This window comes from Portunus trituberculatus, chromosome 45, assembly GCF_017591435.1.
Source record: "Portunus trituberculatus isolate SZX2019 chromosome 45, ASM1759143v1, whole genome shotgun sequence".
Lineage (NCBI taxonomy): Eukaryota > Metazoa > Arthropoda > Malacostraca > Decapoda > Portunidae > Portunus > Portunus trituberculatus.
In genome coordinates, this window is record NC_059299.1 from 10,223,178 (window position 1) to 10,245,319 (window position 22,142).

The following is a 22,142-nucleotide window of genomic DNA, read 5'->3' on the forward strand; positions in this document are numbered from 1 at the left end:
TTTCCACCAGAGGCATCACCTCCACAGCATCATCCAGCTTATCTGCTGTTCACTGCACCGTATGCTCAGCGGGAGCGATGCTTGAGCTCTGTGGGTAGATGATATTACTGCTAGTCAGCACGGAGCTGCTCAGAACCAATTTCCAGTCAGTACACACGCGTTTGAAAAAACCTCATCAACTTGGGAAGGTATTTGATATATGAAAACAAAATGCTTTTCAAATGTTTCTTTTTGGGCAGGTAGTTGTTTGTGTATTTTATGTGATACTATATTAGTCGCTGATGGTCAGTGACTGATCATTACTATATTTTCATTCTTTTACTTGCTTACCTCTTATGTGTTCTTTATTATTATTATTATTATTATTATTATTATTATTATAATTATTATTATTATTATTGCATGAAACTATTTTTCCTCTGCTTTCCATGAATAATTTTTTTGCTTGAAGTATTGTTTTTTCTCTTGAAGCTATGTTCTCTCTTCTTGATTTGGGCCAAAAAGTTTTCTTTCCTTTTCATGTTGCCTGAAGTAGTTCTTTCCTTTGTATTTTGTCTGAAACAGTTTTCTTTCTTCTTTATTTTGCCTGAAATGGTTTTCTTTTCTCCTTATTTTACTTGAAACAGTTTTTCTTTCCTTTTTTATTTTGCCTGAAGCAGCTTTTATTTTTTTCACTGTAGGGACTGTGAGAAGTACTTTGGGAGGCAGAGCCTGGACCCAATTGTGGTTGACGATGATGTGATCTGTGTGACTCACTTCTCCAAAGTGGTTCCTCTGGAGGGTGGTGAGGTGAGTGTAACTGAAAATCAATATATGAAAAGTATACAAATGTTACATACATACATAAAAATACCAAGGCTGTCTCCTCAAATATATAGTATAGTACATATGTGTACATAATAGAATATGTATGAAGAGCATCTGCCACAAAAAGGAGAGTAGCCAAGATAAGGCACATGACTTCCATTCATACTCAGTCAGAGAAAGTACTCCTGTCCTCACTTAATTAATGGGGATCAGTCACACATCTATTATCCATGAAACTGCATTGAGAAATAAAGTTTCTGATTCTGATAAGATGCTACATTCTTCCTCATTTCTTTTGATCTGCATTTCATTTCTATACAATAGATATCATTCAAACTTATGAAATCTATGGTATAAAATCTAACCAAAGCTGTGCCTTACCCATGGTACAGCTTGTAAAAAGATTTCAGTGTACAATTTTTTCTATGTAAGAGGGGAAGGCTAGCCAAGGACAAGAACAAATAAAAAAATAAAAAAGCTGACTTACAATGCCAGTTATGCAGATATGAGAGAGTTAGCCAAAGGAAAGGCATAAATGTTTTGAAACGTCTCTCTTAAATGAGGTCAAGTCATAGCAAGATGGAAGCACAGAAGCAGGTAGGGAGTCTCAGAGTTTACCAGAGAAAAGTATGAATGAGTGAGAGTACTGGTTAACTCTTGTATTAGAGAGGTGGACAAAATAGGGATGAAAGGAAGAAGAAAGTCTTGTGCAGCTAGGTCACAGGAGGAGGGAGGCATGCAGTTAGCAAGATCAGAAGAGCAGGTGGCATGAAAATAGCAGTAGAAGATAGCAAGATATGCAACATTACGGTGGTAAGAAAGAAGCTAAAGACAGTCAATCAGAGAAGAGGAATTCTTGAGATGAAAAGCTTTAGATTCCATCCTATCTAATAAAGCTGTGTGAGACGAAACTCCCCCTGTACATGCAAAAAGTACACTCCATACATGGATGGATAATTCCCTTGGACAGAGTTAACCATTGGGGGGGGATGAGAAAAATTGCCAGAGATGCCTCAGAACTCTTAATTTCATAGAATTCTTTTTAGCAAGAGATGAGATGTAAAATTTCCAGTTTAGATCATAAGTAAAGGACAGACCGAGAATGTTCATTGTAGAATTGGGAGTAAGTGGAGTGTCATTGAAGAAGTTGTCTGGAAGGTTGTGTCAAGTTGATAGATGGAGGAACTGAATTTTTGAGGCATTGAACACTACACTTAAACCTTGGCTATCGCCCAATTGGGGCCGAAATAGCCACGCCATAGCGGAAAACGCGATAGCCAAATTGAACAACTAATGGTGAAAATTGTTATTGGAACCGCAACCACAAATTTTACTCCTAATATCCCTCATTTTTACTTTTTTTTTTAATTACTGTATAATCCAATGGTACCAATTAAAACATGTCAAGGTTATAACATAAAAAAGATTACATCAGCTCGTATTTAGTATTTACTGTACAGAGACTGTGTTTCATCTTGGCGGGAAGGCAGTTTTGGCCAATGAGCGCTCAGTTATCCCATGATGTCATGGCTGGGCGCGCGATAGCAGGCATCTGAGGTCGCGATAATGAAATTTTAGCAGCTTTTCATGGGTGCGTGATAGCAATAAAACATGATAGCTGAAGCCGCGATAGCCAAGGGTTGACTGTACTGAATTTTCTCTGCCCCAGTTGGAAATATTAGAGAGATCAGAAGTCAGGTATTCTGTGGCGATCCTGTGGGATCTGTTAACTACCTGAACAGGATGAGAAAAATTGGAGGAGACCCCTCAGAATGCTTAATTTCATAGAACCTGTTTTAGCAAGAGATGAGAGGTTAAGTTTCTAGTTAAAATTCTTAGTGAAGGACAGACTGAGGATGTTCAATGGAGAAGATGAGGGCAGTTGATTGTCATTAAAGAAGAAGGTTGTGTCGAGTTTGTAGATGGAGTATTTGAATTTTTGAGACAATGAACACTACTAAATTTTCTCTGTACCAATCAGAAATCTAAGAGAGCATTTTGTGGCATCCGTGTGGAATCTGTTAATTTCCTGAAGGGTTGATCGTCTATGAAAAGATGTGGAAAAATGTAGGATGGTATCATCAGAGTAGGAATGGATAATGCACTAAGTTTAGTTTAGAAAATCATTGATAATTAATAGGAACAGAGTGGGTGACAGGGCAGAAACTTGAGGAACACCACTGTTCTGTTGTCCCCCTCTCTCTTCCTATTATTCATCAGTGATCTAAAGCAAACTTTTTGCCTTATTGATTTACAATGATGAAAGAATTAGTTAGGGGCTTTATTTGTCATGTGTGTCTCTTTGTATATTTTTTTTCACTCCATTACTACTTCACGTTATTACAAATTAATTTTTGATATTTTTTAAAGTGTGAAAGAGGCACTAGCTAAGGGATTAAGAAAAGTGTAATAAATGCCTACTTACAGTCTCAAATAAAAGTCAAAAGAATCATCCAGAATTGGAGGATAATGATTTTTACATCAGTATATTTATCTTCAGCAGATAAATTTAATTTTTTGTCATTTTACTGTACATTACTTTCAATTAACAAACAGTGATCGCCACTCTACCTTGCAGATTGTGGTGTCACTGCTCAATAACCGTCCCTCAGCAAACAGCTTCTTCAACTCCTCCAAGCTGCAGGAGTTCACCCGAGCCACCAATGTCCGACTCCGTCTCCTGCGCACCAAGACACTGTTGGGCCACCTCATGTCTGTGGAGCGCAGGGACCCAACTGTCACCAGGAGGGTAGGTATCTGTGGCCTTGTATTTCGGTACCAATAATGTTATTTTTGAGGAGGGAAGACATTGAGTGTCAAGGCATTGCTTGACATTATATCTTGAGTATAAATTTTTTCTGAACTCATGGTGATATAGAACTGCCTATTTTGTCTCTTATAGTATAAATTCTTTTGTTATGAATCTGTCTTATTGAGTCTTCAATTTCTATCCTTTGCAGTATTTTTACTCAGTGAAGGATATCAGCATAGGTGGGCGGTGTGTGTGTAATGGCCATGCAGACGTGTGTGACATAACAGACCCCAATGATCAGTACAAGCTGCAGTGCCGATGCCAACACAACACATGTGGTGCTCAGTGTGAAACTTGCTGTCCTGGATTCATCCAGAAGAAGTGGAGGCAAGCCAGCTATCAGGACAACTTTGTGTGTGAACGTAAGTTGATCCTCCACTGTGTTGTTTAGTTGCCTCTACTATTAGTTGATATTTGAATCTTGGCTCATTTTCTCATTCCATAGTAAATTTTAGTATTATGTTTTACGATGTTTGATCTCCCAAAGCTTTGCGACAGGCACTCATGTGGACTTCACTTTTTTTTTTTTCTGAGATAGAATTTTAGTGTTTTGGTGAACTTCATAGGTCATGACATGATTAATGTCAAAAACCCACTTTGCTACTACAATGTTTTATGCAGTTTGCTCTGAAAAGTTAAACTCGCCCAAAATAAGTTTTCATCAAAATATGTACAGGTTGACTCACCAAATGAATTGATTGTTGTTTGTGTTGAGTTGAATAGATCTGAAATGATAAGGGCCTGTGTTTTACTGTGTTTCAATGTGTGTTGTTCTGCCTTCCAGCTTCCAGGGCTCCTTTAGCTCTCAGGCATGAAGTGGAATAATTAACTTATCAAACATTTGGTATATGAGTCAGTTAAGAGATGACATCATAGAAAAGAATACTTTGTTTTTGAGCTTTCCAGTTTTCTTAATTCTGAATTTTATATATGTGTAATGTTGGGGGGTTAATGAATAATTTGATTAAATAAATTAAATCAAATTAACTTACAATGAATAAAGGAAAGATTATGAAAGATTTAAAAATTTTATTTTGACATAATATGGTAGCGAAACTGCCATTATCAAGCACTGGTTTTCAATTTAATCTTGACTGATTAACATGAACTACAAATTCACAAAACTTTGCCACAGATTGATAGAATGATATAAAATTAATTTCTCTCCCCACAATCACATCTATTCGTTTACAGTCCAGCCCACCGGAGAGAGGATGCACACACTGACAAGAAAATAAGTACACAAAGGAAAAAATTACAAAATATAATCACTACACAGCCTAGCATAGCGTGGCGGCGACACACGCAGCTTCCCACTTGCTGCGGCTCTAGCGGCTTCATAGCTTGTGGAACAAAACAAAAAGAAACTTATTTGTCTTTCCAGTCTGGTTACACCATGAGGAGAAATGGTTGGGGGAGGACGTATCATGGTGGGTGGCGATCCTCCCCCTTCGCTTCATACTACACTGCTACTCTTTTGATAATCTGACTTTCTCCTATTCCTACATAATCTATCAAAAATATAACACACGCACACGTGTAACCACTGTGAGAGAGAGTAGTCATCTCTGTTTGGATGAAGAATGGTGAGGGAATGGGTCCATGAGAACCTCCGTCCAACGACTCTCCCAAGACTTAAAAATTGTTAGTAGACGTCACAATAGGATTGGTGCGGAATAATTACAGAGAATTTGATTGACATCGCTAATAAAATTACTCTACTGAGAGACACTTTCTTGAACAGCTCAGTTCTCCCTTTACTTAATAGAGTGAAAAATTCATAAACAATTCTGATAATATAGCGAGTAAATTTAAGGCTTTTAACTCATGAGCTGGCTACTCACTCTTCCTCTGAGACATGTCTCAATACAGTACGTCTCATGATCACGTGTATCTCTATACTAGGCTATGATTCTTAATTTCTAAAAAAAAAAAATAAATAAATAAAAATAAAACAATATTATCTTTCCCGGCACTACATATGTATGTTGTTTTCTTAATCTTTTATATTGTATAATCTTTCTGTTGGCACCATAGTGTGTAACTGATGGAATATGGGAATTACTGTATATACTTAATGAAAGATCATTGTGGGAATTGTTGCATCAAGCATGGCAGCATCTTGTGATCTGCTAACTATGTAATAGGCAGATAGGGTGACCATGTATAGCAGCCTTCTCTCTCTCTCTCTCTCTCTCTCTCTCTCTCTCTCTCTCTCTCTCTCTCTCTCTCTCTCTCTCTCTCTCTCTCTCTCTCTCTCTCTCTCTCTCTCTCTCTCTCTCAAATTAAGTCTATTTTACCTGAAAACTTTGAAAAATATGCACCAATAAAAGTTTATCTGAGAACCGCAAAATAGTAAATTTCAGATAAATACTTTATTAGGTACTTTCATGCCCACTGGCCAGGTGTATAAATTTGTGTGAATGTGTCATATCCTAGCAGTGTTGAGTGTTGGAGATAGTAGGGTATAGAACACATGACAGTAGCAGTCAAGATTGAATAGTTTTGATGTTCTGCTAATTTGAGCCAGGTCTTGCCAAAATATTTAAGATTAAGGAGGGTTTAAGGCCTCCCACAAAATATTTGAAATTCGAGAAGGGTATGATTCACCTATCTAATATTTATGAACAAACTGTATCTAATATAACAATTTATCTTCAGCTTGCAACTGTCATGGCCACACTGATGAATGTATCTACAGTGAGGAAGTGAATACACAGATGTTATCCCTTGACATCTATGGGAACTTTGAGGGAGGAGGAGTGTGTCAGAACTGCCGCCACAACACTACAGGCATCAACTGTGACCAGTGCCAGGCAGGGTTTTACCGGCCATACGGCAAGGAACTTAATGATACAGATGTATGCCAACCTTGTAACTGCAACTATTTCTACTCAACTGGAAATTGTGCCGAAGGGACAGGGCAGTGTGAGTGCCGGCCAGCCTTTCTCCCACCATACTGTGACCAGTGTAATGATGGTTACTATGACTACCCTGACTGCAAGCCCTGTGACTGTTTCCAGCATGGCACTGAGGGAGGTGTGTGTCAAGTTGGTGGTGGCCAGTGTCCTTGCAAGAAAAATTATGTTGGCTTGAACTGTGACCAGTGTGCTCCCAACTACTACAAGTTACCAGACTGCCTGGAATGTGAGTGCAGTGCTATAGGTTCACTTGGAACGCCCTGCAACACAGAAACTGGCGAGTGTGACTGTGAGAGCAAGTTTGGAGGCAGAAAGTGTGATCGCTGTCAGCATGGTTACTTTGACTTCCCAACCTGCACTTGTGAGTTTTTGTGAAAACTTGTGTAAAAATAAGCATCTGTGATTAGTTCTTCTTTTTTTTTTCAGGTGTGTATTATTACTGAAATTCTAAATGATTTTGAAATTTCATTCAATTGTTAGTTTACTTATTGTCTTAATTTTTGAATTCATGGTTTAAATCTATAATGTTTCCAGTAACAAAGTAGGTATTATTTTTATTTTATCAAGTCAAGTACATTGTATTTATTTCAAGAACTCACTAAAGTCTAGACACCACATTTTCTGTTATAACAAGATATTTATCTATTTCAGTCTGCAACTGTGACTCCCAAGGAACAGAAGAGGAGATATGTAACAAGTACAGTGGGGAATGTTTGTGTAAGGAGGGATTCAGTGGAGAACGCTGTGACAGCAATGCTCCAGGCTTCTGGGGTTACCCACTTATTCAGAGTTGTGGCTGCCATGAGAGAGGCTCTTCTTCCACGGACTGTGATGCTTCGGGTCAGTGTGCCTGTCTCCTTGGGTTCTCAGGACGGACTTGCAGTCAGTGCAGTCCGGGATACTTCAGCTTCCCTGACTGCATCCCGTGTAACTGTGACCAGGCTGGCAGTATTGGGATCTCTTGCAACAACCAGGGCGAATGCAAGTGCAAAGACAACTACAGTGGGACGCATTGTGATATGTGCCGTGAAGGATTTTACAACTTCCCTCTGTGTGAAGGTGAGTTTTTTTTAATGACATGGGAGAAAATAAACTATCTAGAATTGCTTTATGTTTCATTAAGAATATAAGCAGTTTAATTAACTTCGGTTGCTGAATGTCTCCCTTTCAAACAAATCGATTGCTGAATAAAATTTTGAGCTCAAAATTGCCCCAGATGTCATACCATAAATTGATTGGCAAACAATCTATAGGAATGTCTACTCCTAAACCTGTGTGTGTATAGTCAACTCTTGATTAATGCAAATTTTAATAATGTTATCACAACTTGATATTAGGAATTCAGTTAAATGACATAATTTATTCAACTTAATGCGGGTTAGTTTAACTCAATGACATCACGCACACCTATGCTGCATCTGGTGGGAACCACACTGAGACACTCTAAGCTGGGATCCTTGAAAATTGACAATGAACGGAGCAACTTCCAGCCATGAAATGGTATCCATTAATGTAGAGGGGGACATAATTGCAATAGTAACCAGGGTGCTAGCAGAGTCATGGTAACAGCACCTGCAGAGTCTTGTATATATACATATACAGTAAAGTCCCGGGTTACGTCGGTCTCGAGTTACGTCAAACTCGTAGTTACGTCAGTCCACTATAAGGCAATTTAAGATTAAAAAAATTGAAAATTTATAAATCATAAAGTGCGGGATTTATTGTTATTGTTGGTGGTTGCCCGCCACACCGCCCGCCCCACGCTTGAATACAATAACACCCTGCCTCAGTTCCACCACACCATCGCCCTGGCAAGAGTGTTATCCTACTTCTGCGTTTACTGACTCAAGTTCTTAATATCTTGCTCAATGGCACCAAAGAGAAAACTTCTTAGTGACAGCAGTGATGCTAAGAAAAGGAAAACCATTATGCTACAAGAAAAAGAGGACATAATTAAAAGACATGAGAAGGGAGGCAGCAGCTGTGTGTGAGGGAGGGAAGAAGAAAATGGGAAGCCCGTTACCATGACAACGGGGAGGTTGACGACCTTGAGGGCTCGCACACCCATCATAACAATAACAACTCCGGAGCCTTCACCTGGGCCACACGACACTCGCAGCTGACTTGCACTGTCTGTGCCTGTCTGCTGATCCCTATTGCCCTTTCCTGTTGCATTTCCTGCCCCGCTGCCCACGCTTCTACTCCCACCGCACTGCACTACGCTCCCAGCTGTCCCCCCTGGGCGTCACAACATTCGACCTGCCCACCCTCCTGGCGGCCTCAGGCATCTACCCCTCTCGGCAACCTGGAGTCCTTCGCGTTCGTGGCCCTAATCAACAACAAAAACAAACTTGTGTTTCATATTCCTACGTAGTTGTAAATAATATAACAATATAACCTTTAACTTATCTGAATGTCCATAAACAATGATTGGTTGAAAACTTGATAATATGCTTTGAAATGTACGGAAACTCAAGTTACGTACAAAATCGACTTACGTCATGTTTCAGGAACGTAACTCTGACGTAAACCGAGACCTTACTGTACATATATATGATATATATATATATATATATATATATATATATATATATATATATATATATATATATATATATATATATATATATATAGGTAACTCTTGATTTACACATGTTTGATTTATGCGTTTTTGTTAATACGTGACCAAAAAAATATTATAATTATATTCAACCCTCGGCTATCATGACTTCAGCTATCGCGTTTTATTGCTATCACGCACCCATGAAAAGCTGCTAAAATTTCATTATCGTGACCTCAGATGCCTGCTATCGCGCGTCCAGCCATGACGTACCAGTAACAACAATAATAATAATAATAATATTAAATAATACTACTACTACTACTACTACTACTACTACTACTACTACTACTACTACTACTACTACTACAATTATTACTACTACTAAATATTATTATTATTATTATCATTATTATTATTATTATTATTATTATTACTCTTATTATTATCATTATTACTGTTATAACCTTGACATGTTTTAATTGGTACCAATGGATTATACAATAATAAAAAAAAAGGTAAAAATGAGGGATATTAGGAGTCAAATTTGTGGTTGTGGCACCAATAACAATTTTCACCATTAGTTGTTCAATTCGGTTATTGCGTTTTTGGCTATGGCGTGGCTATTTCGGCTCCAATTGGGCGCGATAGCCGAGGGTTAAGTGTAATTAAATTTGCGCAATCAGTTTGCTTATATGCGATTTGGCCCAATCACATTTTCAAACTGAGCGCCAGACGCAATTTCAAACTGCGTGCTAAAGAGTTCCACAGCAGGCCGATAGGTGGGAGCTCCGCTGCCATGGACGCACTCTTCTGCTACATGGTGATGCAAAAAGAATTTTCCAAGAAAAAGTGCCAGACCACCATGCTGCAGTTTTTTCAAGAAAACACCAATGAAAGATGTAGTACCAGAAGAGGATGTGGACAATCCCGTGGAAGTGGTGGAAGCAGAGAAAGTGCAGATGGATGATGACGTCCTTGACTCGGAGGTGGACAGCGACGGCAAGTGCTTGTGAGGGGTGAAGACATTGGCGTCCTGCGTTTATTTTTTTACTAGTGTTTACTTTTATACTGTGGGGTTATTTTTGATTAGTGGATTTTTGATAAAGTGAAAAAGCTCAGAGGAAGATGGTGATTGACTGTGATGTGAGTGGTGAAGGCAGTGACGCAGTGAGTGTTGTGTTTACGTATTCTATGTTTTTTTTTTTTCTCTTATTATTTTTTGCTTTCTCTCATTATTTCTTACTTTTCCCTTTACTTTAACCCTTAAAGTACAGGTGGTTGATTTACTTTCCGTTTGTTACAGCGGGGAAAAATCACACCTGCCAAAAATGCTAAAAATATTTTTTTCCTTATAAAAGCATATTTCTTTAGTGTTATTCTGAGTACAACGATAACACAGTGTGTGTGCGCTCTCTCTCTCTCTCTCTCTCTCTCTCTCTCTCTCTCTTCGGACATATGAATTTGATGTAAAAGTAGGAACTTTTGCACTTTCATGTCAAAAAAAATGCAAACTCATATATATGAAATGAGGTGCAAAACAGGAAAAGATAAAGAAACCACATATTACAAGTATTGTGGATTTCTATAATAATTAGAATCTGGCAATTCTTATTAACAATGGGATTCATGTGACTTGGCCGACAAGCACAGTCCTGTAGAGGGTTATACAGTACATATGTATTCCTGAAAACCTTACCGCAAATTGAAATTACCGTATACTGAACCCATTATAACATGTAATAATAGGGGATGTGTTCCAGAATGTCGAAAGTCACCCTTACAGACTTGGAAATATATGAAAATAATCATATAAAAAGTGAAAAGTACTGCACAAAAGAAATAAACAAAATTTTTTTATTTACCTTTCACTCGCCACGTATTCTATCAGATTATGTCCCTCCCAAGGCTAAGGGACAGCAGGGATTTCAACCCTTACTCATAATATCCACAAAAAACACGCCATAAGGATTTCACTTGTGTTCATTGAGAAATGTGGGAAGAGATTGATTGTTGTGGTGGCCCTGGGCATAGTGGTGCTAAGGTACGGTGTAAACAAAACACGAGCAGTTACCGCATCTGTTAATTTTTCTTACCGTAAATAGAATTGAGGGTAGTAATTACCAAATACTGTAACTGTGAATTTAACAGATAATGAAGTATCATATAAGGAGGACTTATTATATATGTATACACACACAGACACTACCTAGATGAAGGAATGATGAAGAAGATACTAAGCACTTTAATAAGACCCCAGTTAGAATATGCAGCTTGCATCTGGTCACCACACATGAAGAAAAATGTGAAGAAGGTGGAAAGGGTACAGAGGCTAGCAACAAGGATGGTACCAGGATTCAAGGACTATGAGGAAAGACTGAGGGAGCTGGGGCTGACCACATTAGAAGAGAGAAGAACAAGGGGTGACATGATAACTATGTATAAATTGGTGAACAAGATTGACATATTGGACAGAGAATTGATAAAGGTGACCACAAGTAATCATCTCCGAGGACATGGAAAAAAACTAATAAAGGACATCTGTCTAAATGATGTGAGAAAGTACAGTTTCCCGCATCGTAGTATTGATAAGTGGAATAAACTGAGCAGTGATGTCGTTGACGCAGTGTGCATCAATCAGATGAAAGAGAGATATGACAGGAGTAGACAAGGAGACAGGACACAAAGAGCTAAGCTCAGGCCCTGTAATACACAAATAGGTAAATACACATACACACGCACACACACACACACACATACACGGCCCGGTAGCTCAGTGGTTAGAGCGCTGGCTTCACAAGCCAGAGGACCGGGGTTCGATTCCCCGACCGGGTGGAGATATTTGTGTGTGTCTCCTTTGACGTGTAGCCCCAGTTCACCTAGCAGTGAGTAGGTACGGGATGTAAATCGAGGAGTTGTGACCTTGTTGTCCTGGTGTGTGGTGTGTGCCTGGTCTCAGGCCTATCTGAAGATCGGAAATAATGAGCTCTGAGCTCGTTCCGTAGGGTAACGTCTGGCTGTCTCGTCAGAGACTGCAGCAGATCAAACAGTGATATATATATATATATATATATATATATATATATATATATATATATATATATATATATATATATATATACGTAAGAGAGAAGATTGGCCAAGGGCAACAAAAATTGTGATAAAAAAGGCCTAATGAGGTGTCGGTCAACCAAACAGGCTGAATTACTTTTTTTTTTTTTTTTTTTTTTTTTTTTTTTGCATGAAGAATGTAAATGTAATTAGATGGATGTAGTTTTGTGTGAAGAAGGATAGTTGTCTTAAGAGGGCAGACCGTGCCTGGCCCCTTCTGTTATGAGACACAAAGGAAACGTTCAATGAGGTCACAGTTGGCTTAAATGATAAGTTCATAGCACTCCATGAATCAGTGCTATTAGACCTCACTGGGAGTAATTATCATTTTGGCAGGTGTCTACTGTCTCCTCGCGTGATATACATTAAATTGTCACAAAACAATTTTTTTATTAGCTTTTTATAAGCTTTACACCAAGAAAGAATAGTTTTATGAAGCACAAAGTAAAATCTTGCATGGAACACCAAAAACAAAGCAGGAGATGAGGAAGAGGTGCCGCATTTGTCCGCTGCCAATTGGCGTTGGTTATTTTTTCTTCTTGCAACCCTTTAAGCAATATATGCATTTCTGCTCCTCTATTTCCAGTTATAATGGATATCATATCTTTGTATTCATGTATGATCATACCATGAGGATCAACTTGACTCTGTGACACTGAGTGATAGCGAACTACTATTGCAATACCACTTCCCCTCAGCATGAACTTTTCTCTTCATAACTTCATCTGGTAAAGAAGGACTCAGTGGGGCATGCAATTCTTACATATAGTCATTAAGTGAAACAGAATCTAGGGTGTGAGTGAGAATTGCATGCCCCACTAAGTCTTCCTCTGCCAGATGAAGTTACAAAGAGAAAGGTTCATACCGAGAAAAAGTGGTATTTCAATACAGTCAACCCTCGGCTATTACGACTTCCGCTGTTGTGTTTTATTGCTATCACGCACCCATGAAAAGCTACTAAAATTTCATTATCATGACTTCAGATGCCTGCTATCGTGCACCCAGCCATAACGTCATGGGATATCTGAGCGCTCGTTGGCCAAAACCGCCCTCCCGCCAAGATCAATTTGGCTATTGCGTTTTCAGCTATAGCACGGCTATTTCGGCCCCAATTGGGCGCGATAGCCGAGGGTTAAGTGTACAAGCCTTACCACCAAGAAAGGATTGTTTTGTGATGCACAAAGTGAAATCTTGCATAGAACACAGAAAGCAAAGCAGATGAGGAGGCTTCTGTCTGCCGGCAGTAGCAATCAGCATTCAGTGACGGCCTCTTCTTCTTGTGACCATCATTAGCTCATGTGAACTTTCACCACATTATTTGTGTATCTGCCCCTTTATTGCCTGCTATAATGGATATCATATCTTTGTATAGTAAGGGTCACAAGAAGAAGAAATGGCTGCTGGCAGACAAGGGACTCCTCATCTGCTGTTTTACTATGTGTTCCTTGCAAAGTTTCACTTTGTGCAACACAAAGTAATCTTTTCTTGGTGGAAAGGCTTGTAAAAAGCAAGCAGAAATGTTGTTTTGTGAACATTAATGTATATGTGAAATAGTAACACTTTGGGAGGTGGTTTTATCAGCAACCTACTAGCACCTCATTACCATGGCAACAGTATCTCCCATGTGTTTGTGGATACCATTTCGCAGCCAGAAAATGTTCTCCTCGTCATTAAGTTTCTTGGATCCCGGCACAGTGCAGTTCCTACCATAAGCAATGATGGTGCATGTGACATCATCAGGTTGAGTTAATTCATGTTAAATAGAATAGATTGCATTATTTAATCATATCTCCTTAAATATCAATTTGCATTAAATCAAAATCGTGTTTTTCAAACTTGCATTATTGAGGCTAAAGGATACTTAGATAGTGTGTAGTGGTTTGACCCACTACAGGGGTGGAAGATAGCTGTGCGAGCGGTCACAGGCTAAATCGGAAGCTCATTGTGGGTGTGCACAGATAGGGAACAACACAACCCTGGGACCAGGAGCACTAATGCACACTTGCTGATGCTTTACTTTTAATAATTCACTGGTTCACAGCGTATACAAAATAACTTTGGCTGGAGTGCAATGTCACAGCATCCAAAGCACACTTACACAATACAATATCATGCTAACCTAACAAACCTGGTGCACCTACTTCCAACACATCCTGGGGTTACCCAAGGAAGGTCGAATTGATCTCAACAATGAGTGAAACCCCTACCATACACCTATCTCAGACCATATGTTTGGCACTAGGGTTTTTTCCTCCCCACACATCTTCCTCTTTGGTGAAAACAAACTGCATATTAGTCTATTTGTGCCATTTCACCAGGGTTCTACAATCACATTTTTACATTAAAACTTCTGAAGAATGCACAGATATTTCTGAAGTATGATACCGGATGAGGGGACGAATTCTGGCCTGGGTAAAACTGAAAAATGGAGATGGAACTATGGCTGGCTGTTGTGGCTGTAATGGCAATGATCAGTTTAGCTCTCCTCCTCAACTGGCCACCTAGCCAGGAGCCACACAAGCTATGTATGCAGAGTTTGAATTGGTGAATCTGAGAGGGGTTCAAAACACTTCATGCAGCATTCCCTACTAATTTAATTGTTACAAGCATATATTTCTGTTCCGAGAAATTAAATGATTAGTAATTTAACATGATTTGTTGTATGATTTTATATACCACGAATATTATCCCATATTCATACATTCATTATTAATGCATTTAACGAAATGAACGATGAGTAAAATTTGGATGTGGTTGGTAGCAGTGTTTGTTTAGTTTCAACTCAGCTGATTGGACAATGCAGTTCAGACCACACTGCCTCATCTTTCCACCACAGGCAACATGGAAAATTTTAGGAAGAGTGTAATTTCTAAATAGATTTGGTGAACCAGGAATAGTGGTTCTAAATAAAAGTACAGATGGCTGTATAGTGTGGTCTTAACACAGGAGAGCATTGCCACCTCCTTCAACTATGCAGGCTATGAGAAGAGGACAGTCCACCAGTTATCTACATAAGTGGGCACTTATTAAGCAATAAAGGCATACAACTGATTGTAAGCTAAGTAGGTAGAATTCTGATAGAAAACTTGAAGATAGAGATGTGGTGATTAAAATTAGTGACAGTGATGAACAGTGTTGTTATTGTTCCTAGTTCCTGCATTTAATTCCAATCTCAATTTTTGTAAAGTAAGCTATTTGAATGATAACTTATATATTGTTATGTTTCCAAATCAATTGTTTCACAAAAAGAAACTAATGATAACAGATTTTTCTTAGACAGTATCCTACAACTGATGAAGGTGGAAGGTATCATTTAAGAATCTGGCTGAGAACGTCTCAGTGCGGTTTCCACCAGAAGCAGTGTGGGTATATGTACTGTCATTGAGTTGATTTAACTTGCATTAAATTGAATAAATTACGTTATTTAATCATATCACCTTGTATATCAAGTCACATTAAATTGAAATCGTATTATTCAAACTGGCGTTAATCGAGTTGATTGCACATATACAGTGCTTGTCATAAGAGTATGCTGCCCTTGTGAAAGCGGCATGCTCTTATGATGATAAAAGAATCACTCTCAAAGGTAGCATATATTTAGCAAGAAAAAAGAGTATGCCTCTGGGAGTGGGCAGAACTTAGTCTCAAGTCCCCACACACAATTTCCATCTCGGTTGTGCATGTGGCACAGTGTGAGGGGGATTTTACAATGATTCTTCGTGACACTCACTACATTTTCACCCACCTGCCTCTGCATTTCTGCACTCTGTGACCCTAACATGGTAATAATAAGTATTTGATGCAAGAAACTTGCTCAGATCATTGAATTGAAGAAAGCAGGCCACCAAACTAAGAAATTTCAGTTACTTGGTGTCAGTGTTCGATCAGTGCACAACTGGGTAGTGAGGTTTAGGGAGGTGGCTTGTGGGAACACCCCTACACACAGAAAGTGTAGTCATAAAGTTTTCAAACACTTGAGGATTACTTTTCTTTACTTTTCTTGCTGTCAGATGTGGGCTACATTCTATTTGTCTCTTTAGAAAGTTCTCAATCCTGGGTGATGTTTTTCTTGGGCCTATAACCACACTTTTTGTGTGTGGGGGTATTGCCACAAGCCTCCTCCTTAAACATTGACATCCAGTTACTCACTGATCAGACATTGACACCAACTAACCATGAAATTTCTTTACTTGAGTGGCCTGCTTTCTTCAATTCAATGATCTGGGCAACAGTTTCTGGCATCAAATGCTTATTGTTACTCATATTAGGGTCACATAGTGTGGAAAAGCAGAGGTGGGTGTGTGAAAATGCAGCGTATGTCAGGAAGATATATATATATATATATATATATATATATATATATATATATATATATATATATATATATATATATGTGTGTGTATATATATATATATATATATATATATATATATATATATATATATATATATATATATATATATATATATATATATATATATATATATATATATATATATATATATATATGTGTGTGTGTATATATATATATATATATATATATATATATATATATATATATATATATATATATATATATATATATATATATATATATATATATATTTGGATAGATAGATATACTGATAGATAGATAGATAGATAGATAGAAAATGCACTATATGTACCAACTGTATTTTCTGTGCAATTAATTTACATGATGTTTTTAAGTATGTTTTAAGACTTATTTATTAAGACAAAGTGTATGTACTATAAATCAGGACAGAAGATGATATCATCTTACGTATAACTTCAAATAAAAAATTATATTGAACATTTACATTAGAAGTTTTTTTTCTTAATAAGGATCTAATTTTCAATTTTCAGAATGCAACTGTAACCCTGCTGGTGTCCTGGAAACCTTTGGAGGGTGTGGGGATGCACCAGCAGGAGAGTTGTGTCAGTGCAAGGAGCGGGTCACGGGAAGGATATGTAACAGATGCAAGCCATTGTTCTGGAACCTGCGACAGGAAAACTCTCTAGGTTGTGACCCATGTGACTGCTACACCCCAGGCACACTTGGGGGTATGGCCGCATGTAATATCTTGACTGGGCAGTGTGTTTGCAAGCCAGGTGTCACTTCACGCCGTTGTAATCAGTGCCATGATGGAACATATGATTTGCGGGAAGAAAATCTGTTTGGCTGCTCGGACTGTGGCTGTAATGTGGGCGGTGCAGTAGACAACGTGTGTGACAAGCTGACTGGACAGTGCCGCTGTCGACCAAGAGTGACTGGCCAGCACTGTGATAAGCCCCTGCAGCTTCACTATTTTCCCACCCTATACCAGCTGAAGTATGAGGCTGAGGATGGACACACTGCCCACAACACTCCTGTTAGGTAAGATCTGGACTATTTTTTTGTATAACTGTCTGTCTTTTAAAAAGATAGGGTATTTCATTTCAAGTAACACATTCATTGAATACAAATTACAAATTTAAACAATAAATTTATAAAGTATTATACAGGGTAGGGTAAATCAAATGCCCGAGTTTTGATAGGCTATTAGGAAAAGTAAAACAATACTTACAGAATTATTTGTTGTTTTATTCGAATCAGTATACAATGTCGTTTGTGTGATCACTTTTTGAAGATGGCATCAGGAAGATGGTGGCCATCTGTAGCGATGCACTGTTGAAGGCGATGTCTGAAGTTTTCGGCTGCTCTTCGGCACATCTCAAGGGGTATTGCAGCGATTTCCTCCCGAAGTCGCATCTTCAATTCTTCCAAATTGTGTGGCTGACTTCTGAACAATTTCTCCTTGAAATATCCTTACAGGAAAAAGTCGCAAATGCTCAAATCAGGTGAGCGTGGGGGCCACTCGACATCACCCCTCCGAGAGACGAGGCGTGCCTGGAATATCTGTTGCAATTTGACCATTGCAACTTGAGCAGTGTGGGCTGTTGCTCCATCTTGTTGGAACCAGATGTCTCCCAGATTTGTTTCCTCACTTAACTGCTCAAGTTGCAATGGTCAAATTGCTACAGATGTTCCCGGCATGCCTCGTCTCTCGGAGGGGTGATGTCGAGTGGCCCCCATGCTCACCTGATTTGAGCATTTGTGACTTTTTCCTGTGGGGATATCTCAAGGAGAAAGTGTTCAGAAGTCGGCCACACAATTTGGAAGAATTGAAGATGCGACTTCGGGAGGAAATCGCTGCAATACCCCTTGAGATGTGCCAAGAGCAGAAAACTTCAGACATCGCCTTCAACAGTGCATCGCTACAGATGGCCACCATCTTCCTGATGCCATCTTCAAAAAGTGATCACACAAACGACATTGTATACTGATTCGAATAAAACAACAAATAATTCTGTAAGTATTGTTTTACTTTTCCTAATAGCCTATCAAAACTTGGTCATTTGATTTGCCCCACCCTGTATATGGGATGGTGTATAATTTGTTGTATCTACATTATTAATTCTTGTTGCTTGTATTTACTGTCATTCATAAGAGTAGCATCATTACATTGTCCAGAGCATGTTGATTATAAGATATAGTGTTAAAATTTCTTAATGTCTCACAGTAAACCCTCTATAAATCAGATATATATAAGTTGGATATCAGGTAAACCAAATTCTATATAACCACATGCATTTGTCTTAGGTGGTACGTACACCACTATGTAGTGCCTCTTTTTTCCTTCATTAGTTTCTGCTCTGATCTTTAGCACTTCTGCCTTTCCCATACCTTTTTCACTTGATCCACCTTTATATCTTTTTTAACCAGCAACATCACTCCTCCTCCCATCTTACCTACTCTATTTCTTTTCCAAACGTTATATTTCCCTTCTCCAACCTTCATCAGGTCTTCTCCCTCTCTCAGTTTTGTTTCAGTAAGACCCACAATATCTGGGTTCTTGTCCCTCAAGTAATCGTTGAGTTCTAAAATCCCCGATATCACTCCATTTATGTTGGAATACATTACATTTCGCTCATATGTAAGTTTCTTTAGTCCTTTCTTGCTGTACTTTTCTGGGTTATGAACCACTTCCTCAGTCTCATATCCAAGATTCTCCAGAAAAACTCTTTCTTCTCCTCTTCTGTCCTCTCTTCATTTTTTCAAAGCCTCCTTTCTCAACTCATTTAACATTTCTCTTTCCTTTTCACCGAGATCTCTTCTCAACCAAATCTTCCTTGTTGTTTCCTGCTGGGCTAGCCTCCATGACTTCTCCACCAATTCATCTACATCCTTTTGTGACTTAAGTTTGATTCTTATTGGCCTCATACCTTCTCTTGTGAACTTTCCAATTCTATGGAAGTCCTCTATTTCTTGTACTAGGTCTTTTCCTCCTCTTGCACCACATTAATGATATTATTTATCACCTTTTTATGTTTTCTCTCTCTCCATTTTACTCGGTGTCTTATCCTCCTCCACACCAAATATCACCACACATCTCTTTTTGTCTACAGTTTCCCTCACCAATGTCTCATTTGACTTAATAACCTTCACCACTTTCTCAGCTATCTTCTCTTCTATGATCTGTTGATCTATAATTTCAGCAAGGCCCAAAGTTTTCTCCCCTGACTCTTTGATTTCCTTTTCCAGACTTGCAACTTTGTAATTTACCTCCTTTCTTTCCACTTCCTGACTTTTTCCATTCAGCCTGCTTCTCCATCACTTTTCCTAGAGATTCTCCACATTTTCGCAATTCACTTTAATTAGCTTAACTTCCTCTTTCAGTGCTGCATTTTCCTTCTTCATATCGGCACAGTCTCTCTTTACATTGTCATAACTCGTTTCCAGGCCCTCATACTTTTCAAACAGTTTTCAATTTTACCTTCTAACTCCAGAATTTTCTTCACATAAGTGCTCTTCTCCATTATTCCTTGAAACCCTGTGAAGTCTGATTCCTCTTTCGAGTTCACGGCCGCCATGTTGCGCAGACGTAAACAAACCAGCTGATGGCTCAAACGCAGGCTACAGTTTATATTTACCTTCACTGGACATTATTTTGCTAATCAACAGTTAACATGACTATATGGAGACGGGACAAACATTACCAGCTCCTGTGTGTGTGTGTGTGTGTGTGTGTGTGTGTGTGTGTATTTACCTGTATTTACCTAATTGTAACATACGGGAAAGAGCTATGCTCGTGTTGTCCCGTCTCCATATCTATTAATGTCCAGCTTTTCTTAAAATCATGAATATTCCTTGCGTTGACCACTTCCACGTCTAAACTATTCCATGCTTCCACCCTTCTATGAGGAAGCTATATTTTTCACATCTCTCCTATAAGTGGCCATTTTAGTTTTTCCCATGCCCTCTCGACATTCTTTCATTCCACATACACAGATCTTCCCTATCCATTTTTCCATGCCAATCATCACTCTGTATATTGCTATCAGGTCTCCCCTTTCTCTTCTGTTTTCCAGGGTTGGAAGTTGCATTCTTTTCAGTCTGTCTTCATAAGTCAAATCTCTTAAGTCAGGCACCATTTTTGTTGCAGCCCTCTGTACTTTCTCTAGTTTCCTTATGTGTTTCTTTAAGTTCGGAGCCCACTGTATTGTTGCATATTCAAGCCTCGGTCTTATCATTGCAGTAATTATTTTCTTCATCATTTCTTCATCTAAATATCTGACGCCACTCTTATGTTCCTCAATAAGTTCAATACTTCTCCAATTATTTTGTTTATATGTCTCTCTGGCGATAGGTCATTGGTAATTGTCACCCCAAGGTCTTTTCTTCATGACTGGTTTTATGTCTTCATTTCCTATCTTGTACATACTCCTGATTCTTCTTTCCTCTTGCCAAACTCTATTTTCTTGCATTTTGTCGTGTTGAACTCCATTTGCCATGTACAGCTCCATTTCCATATTCTGTCCAAGTCTTCCTGGAGTAGTTCGCAATCTTTGTCACATCTCACTTTTCTTAACAATTTTGCATCGTCTGCAAATAGGCTCACATAACTGGACACCCCATCCACCATGTCATTTATGTAGACTGCGAACATTACTGGTGCCAACACTGATCCTGTGGAACTCCACTCTCCACCAATCCCCATTCTGATGGTCTGTCCTTAATTATTGTTCTCATTTCTCTTCCTACCAAAAGTCTTCCATCCATTTTAGTAAACTGCCATGCACTCCTCCTACCATTTCAAGTTTCCAGATCAGTCTCCGGTGTGGTACCTTATCAAAGGCCTTTTTTAAATCCAGATATATTCCATCAGCCCAACCATCTCTTTCCTGTATTACATCTATCACCCTCGAATAGTAACATATCAGGTTTGTCGTGCATGAACGCCCTTTTCTAAAACCAAATTGACACTCACAAAGTATGTCATTTTCTCCAAGAAGTCTGTCCATCTATTCTTCACCACCCTCTCACACATCTTAGCTACCACACTTGTAAGTGACACTGGTCTATAGTTCAATGGGTCTCTCTTGTTACCTGATTTATAGATTGGGACAATGTTAGCTCTTTTCCAGTCTTGGGGCACTACACCTTCCCTTAATGAGGCATCAATTACTTCACAAACTTTTCTGCCAGTTGCTCCTGCATTCTCTTAAAATCCATCCTGATACCCCATCAGGTCCCACAGCTTTTCTCACTTCTAAACTCCCCATCATATTCTTGATCTCCTCCACAGTTACTTGAAACTCCTTCATAATCCCTTTCTGTTCCATTACCAGTGGTTTGTCAAAAGCAGTCTCCTTTGTGAATACCTTCCGAAAGCATCCATTCATAGCCTCTGCCATTTCCTGGGATCTTCACTGCATACTCCATTTACTTCTAAACTTTCAATACTTTCTCTATTTTTGATGTTGTTGTTCACATGTCTGTAAAAAGCCTTGGTTGGTCTTTACATTTATCAATTATATCCTTTTCTTGTTTCTTTCTTTCTTCTCTTCTAATCAACACATATTCATTTCTTGCTCTTTTGTAACTTTC

At 38.7% G+C, this 22,142-nt stretch overlaps 1 protein-coding gene across 1 annotated transcript in view; it reads left to right on the forward strand.

Moving 5' to 3' along the window:
• Positions 1-22,142, forward strand: part of LOC123519257 (laminin subunit alpha-like) — a 235,179-nt gene that overhangs the window by 18,210 nt on the left and 194,827 nt on the right. Inside the window, exons 4-11 of the mRNA XM_045280389.1 lie at positions 681-789; positions 3,386-3,556; positions 3,768-3,981; positions 6,281-6,901; positions 7,192-7,599; positions 17,078-17,588; positions 18,027-18,052; positions 18,213-18,529. Coding sequence (XP_045136324.1) covers positions 681-789; positions 3,386-3,556; positions 3,768-3,981; positions 6,281-6,901; positions 7,192-7,599; positions 17,078-17,588; positions 18,027-18,052; positions 18,213-18,529 — 2,377 coding nt within the window. The remainder of the gene's footprint in view (positions 1-680; positions 790-3,385; positions 3,557-3,767; positions 3,982-6,280; positions 6,902-7,191; positions 7,600-17,077; positions 17,589-18,026; positions 18,053-18,212; positions 18,530-22,142) is intronic.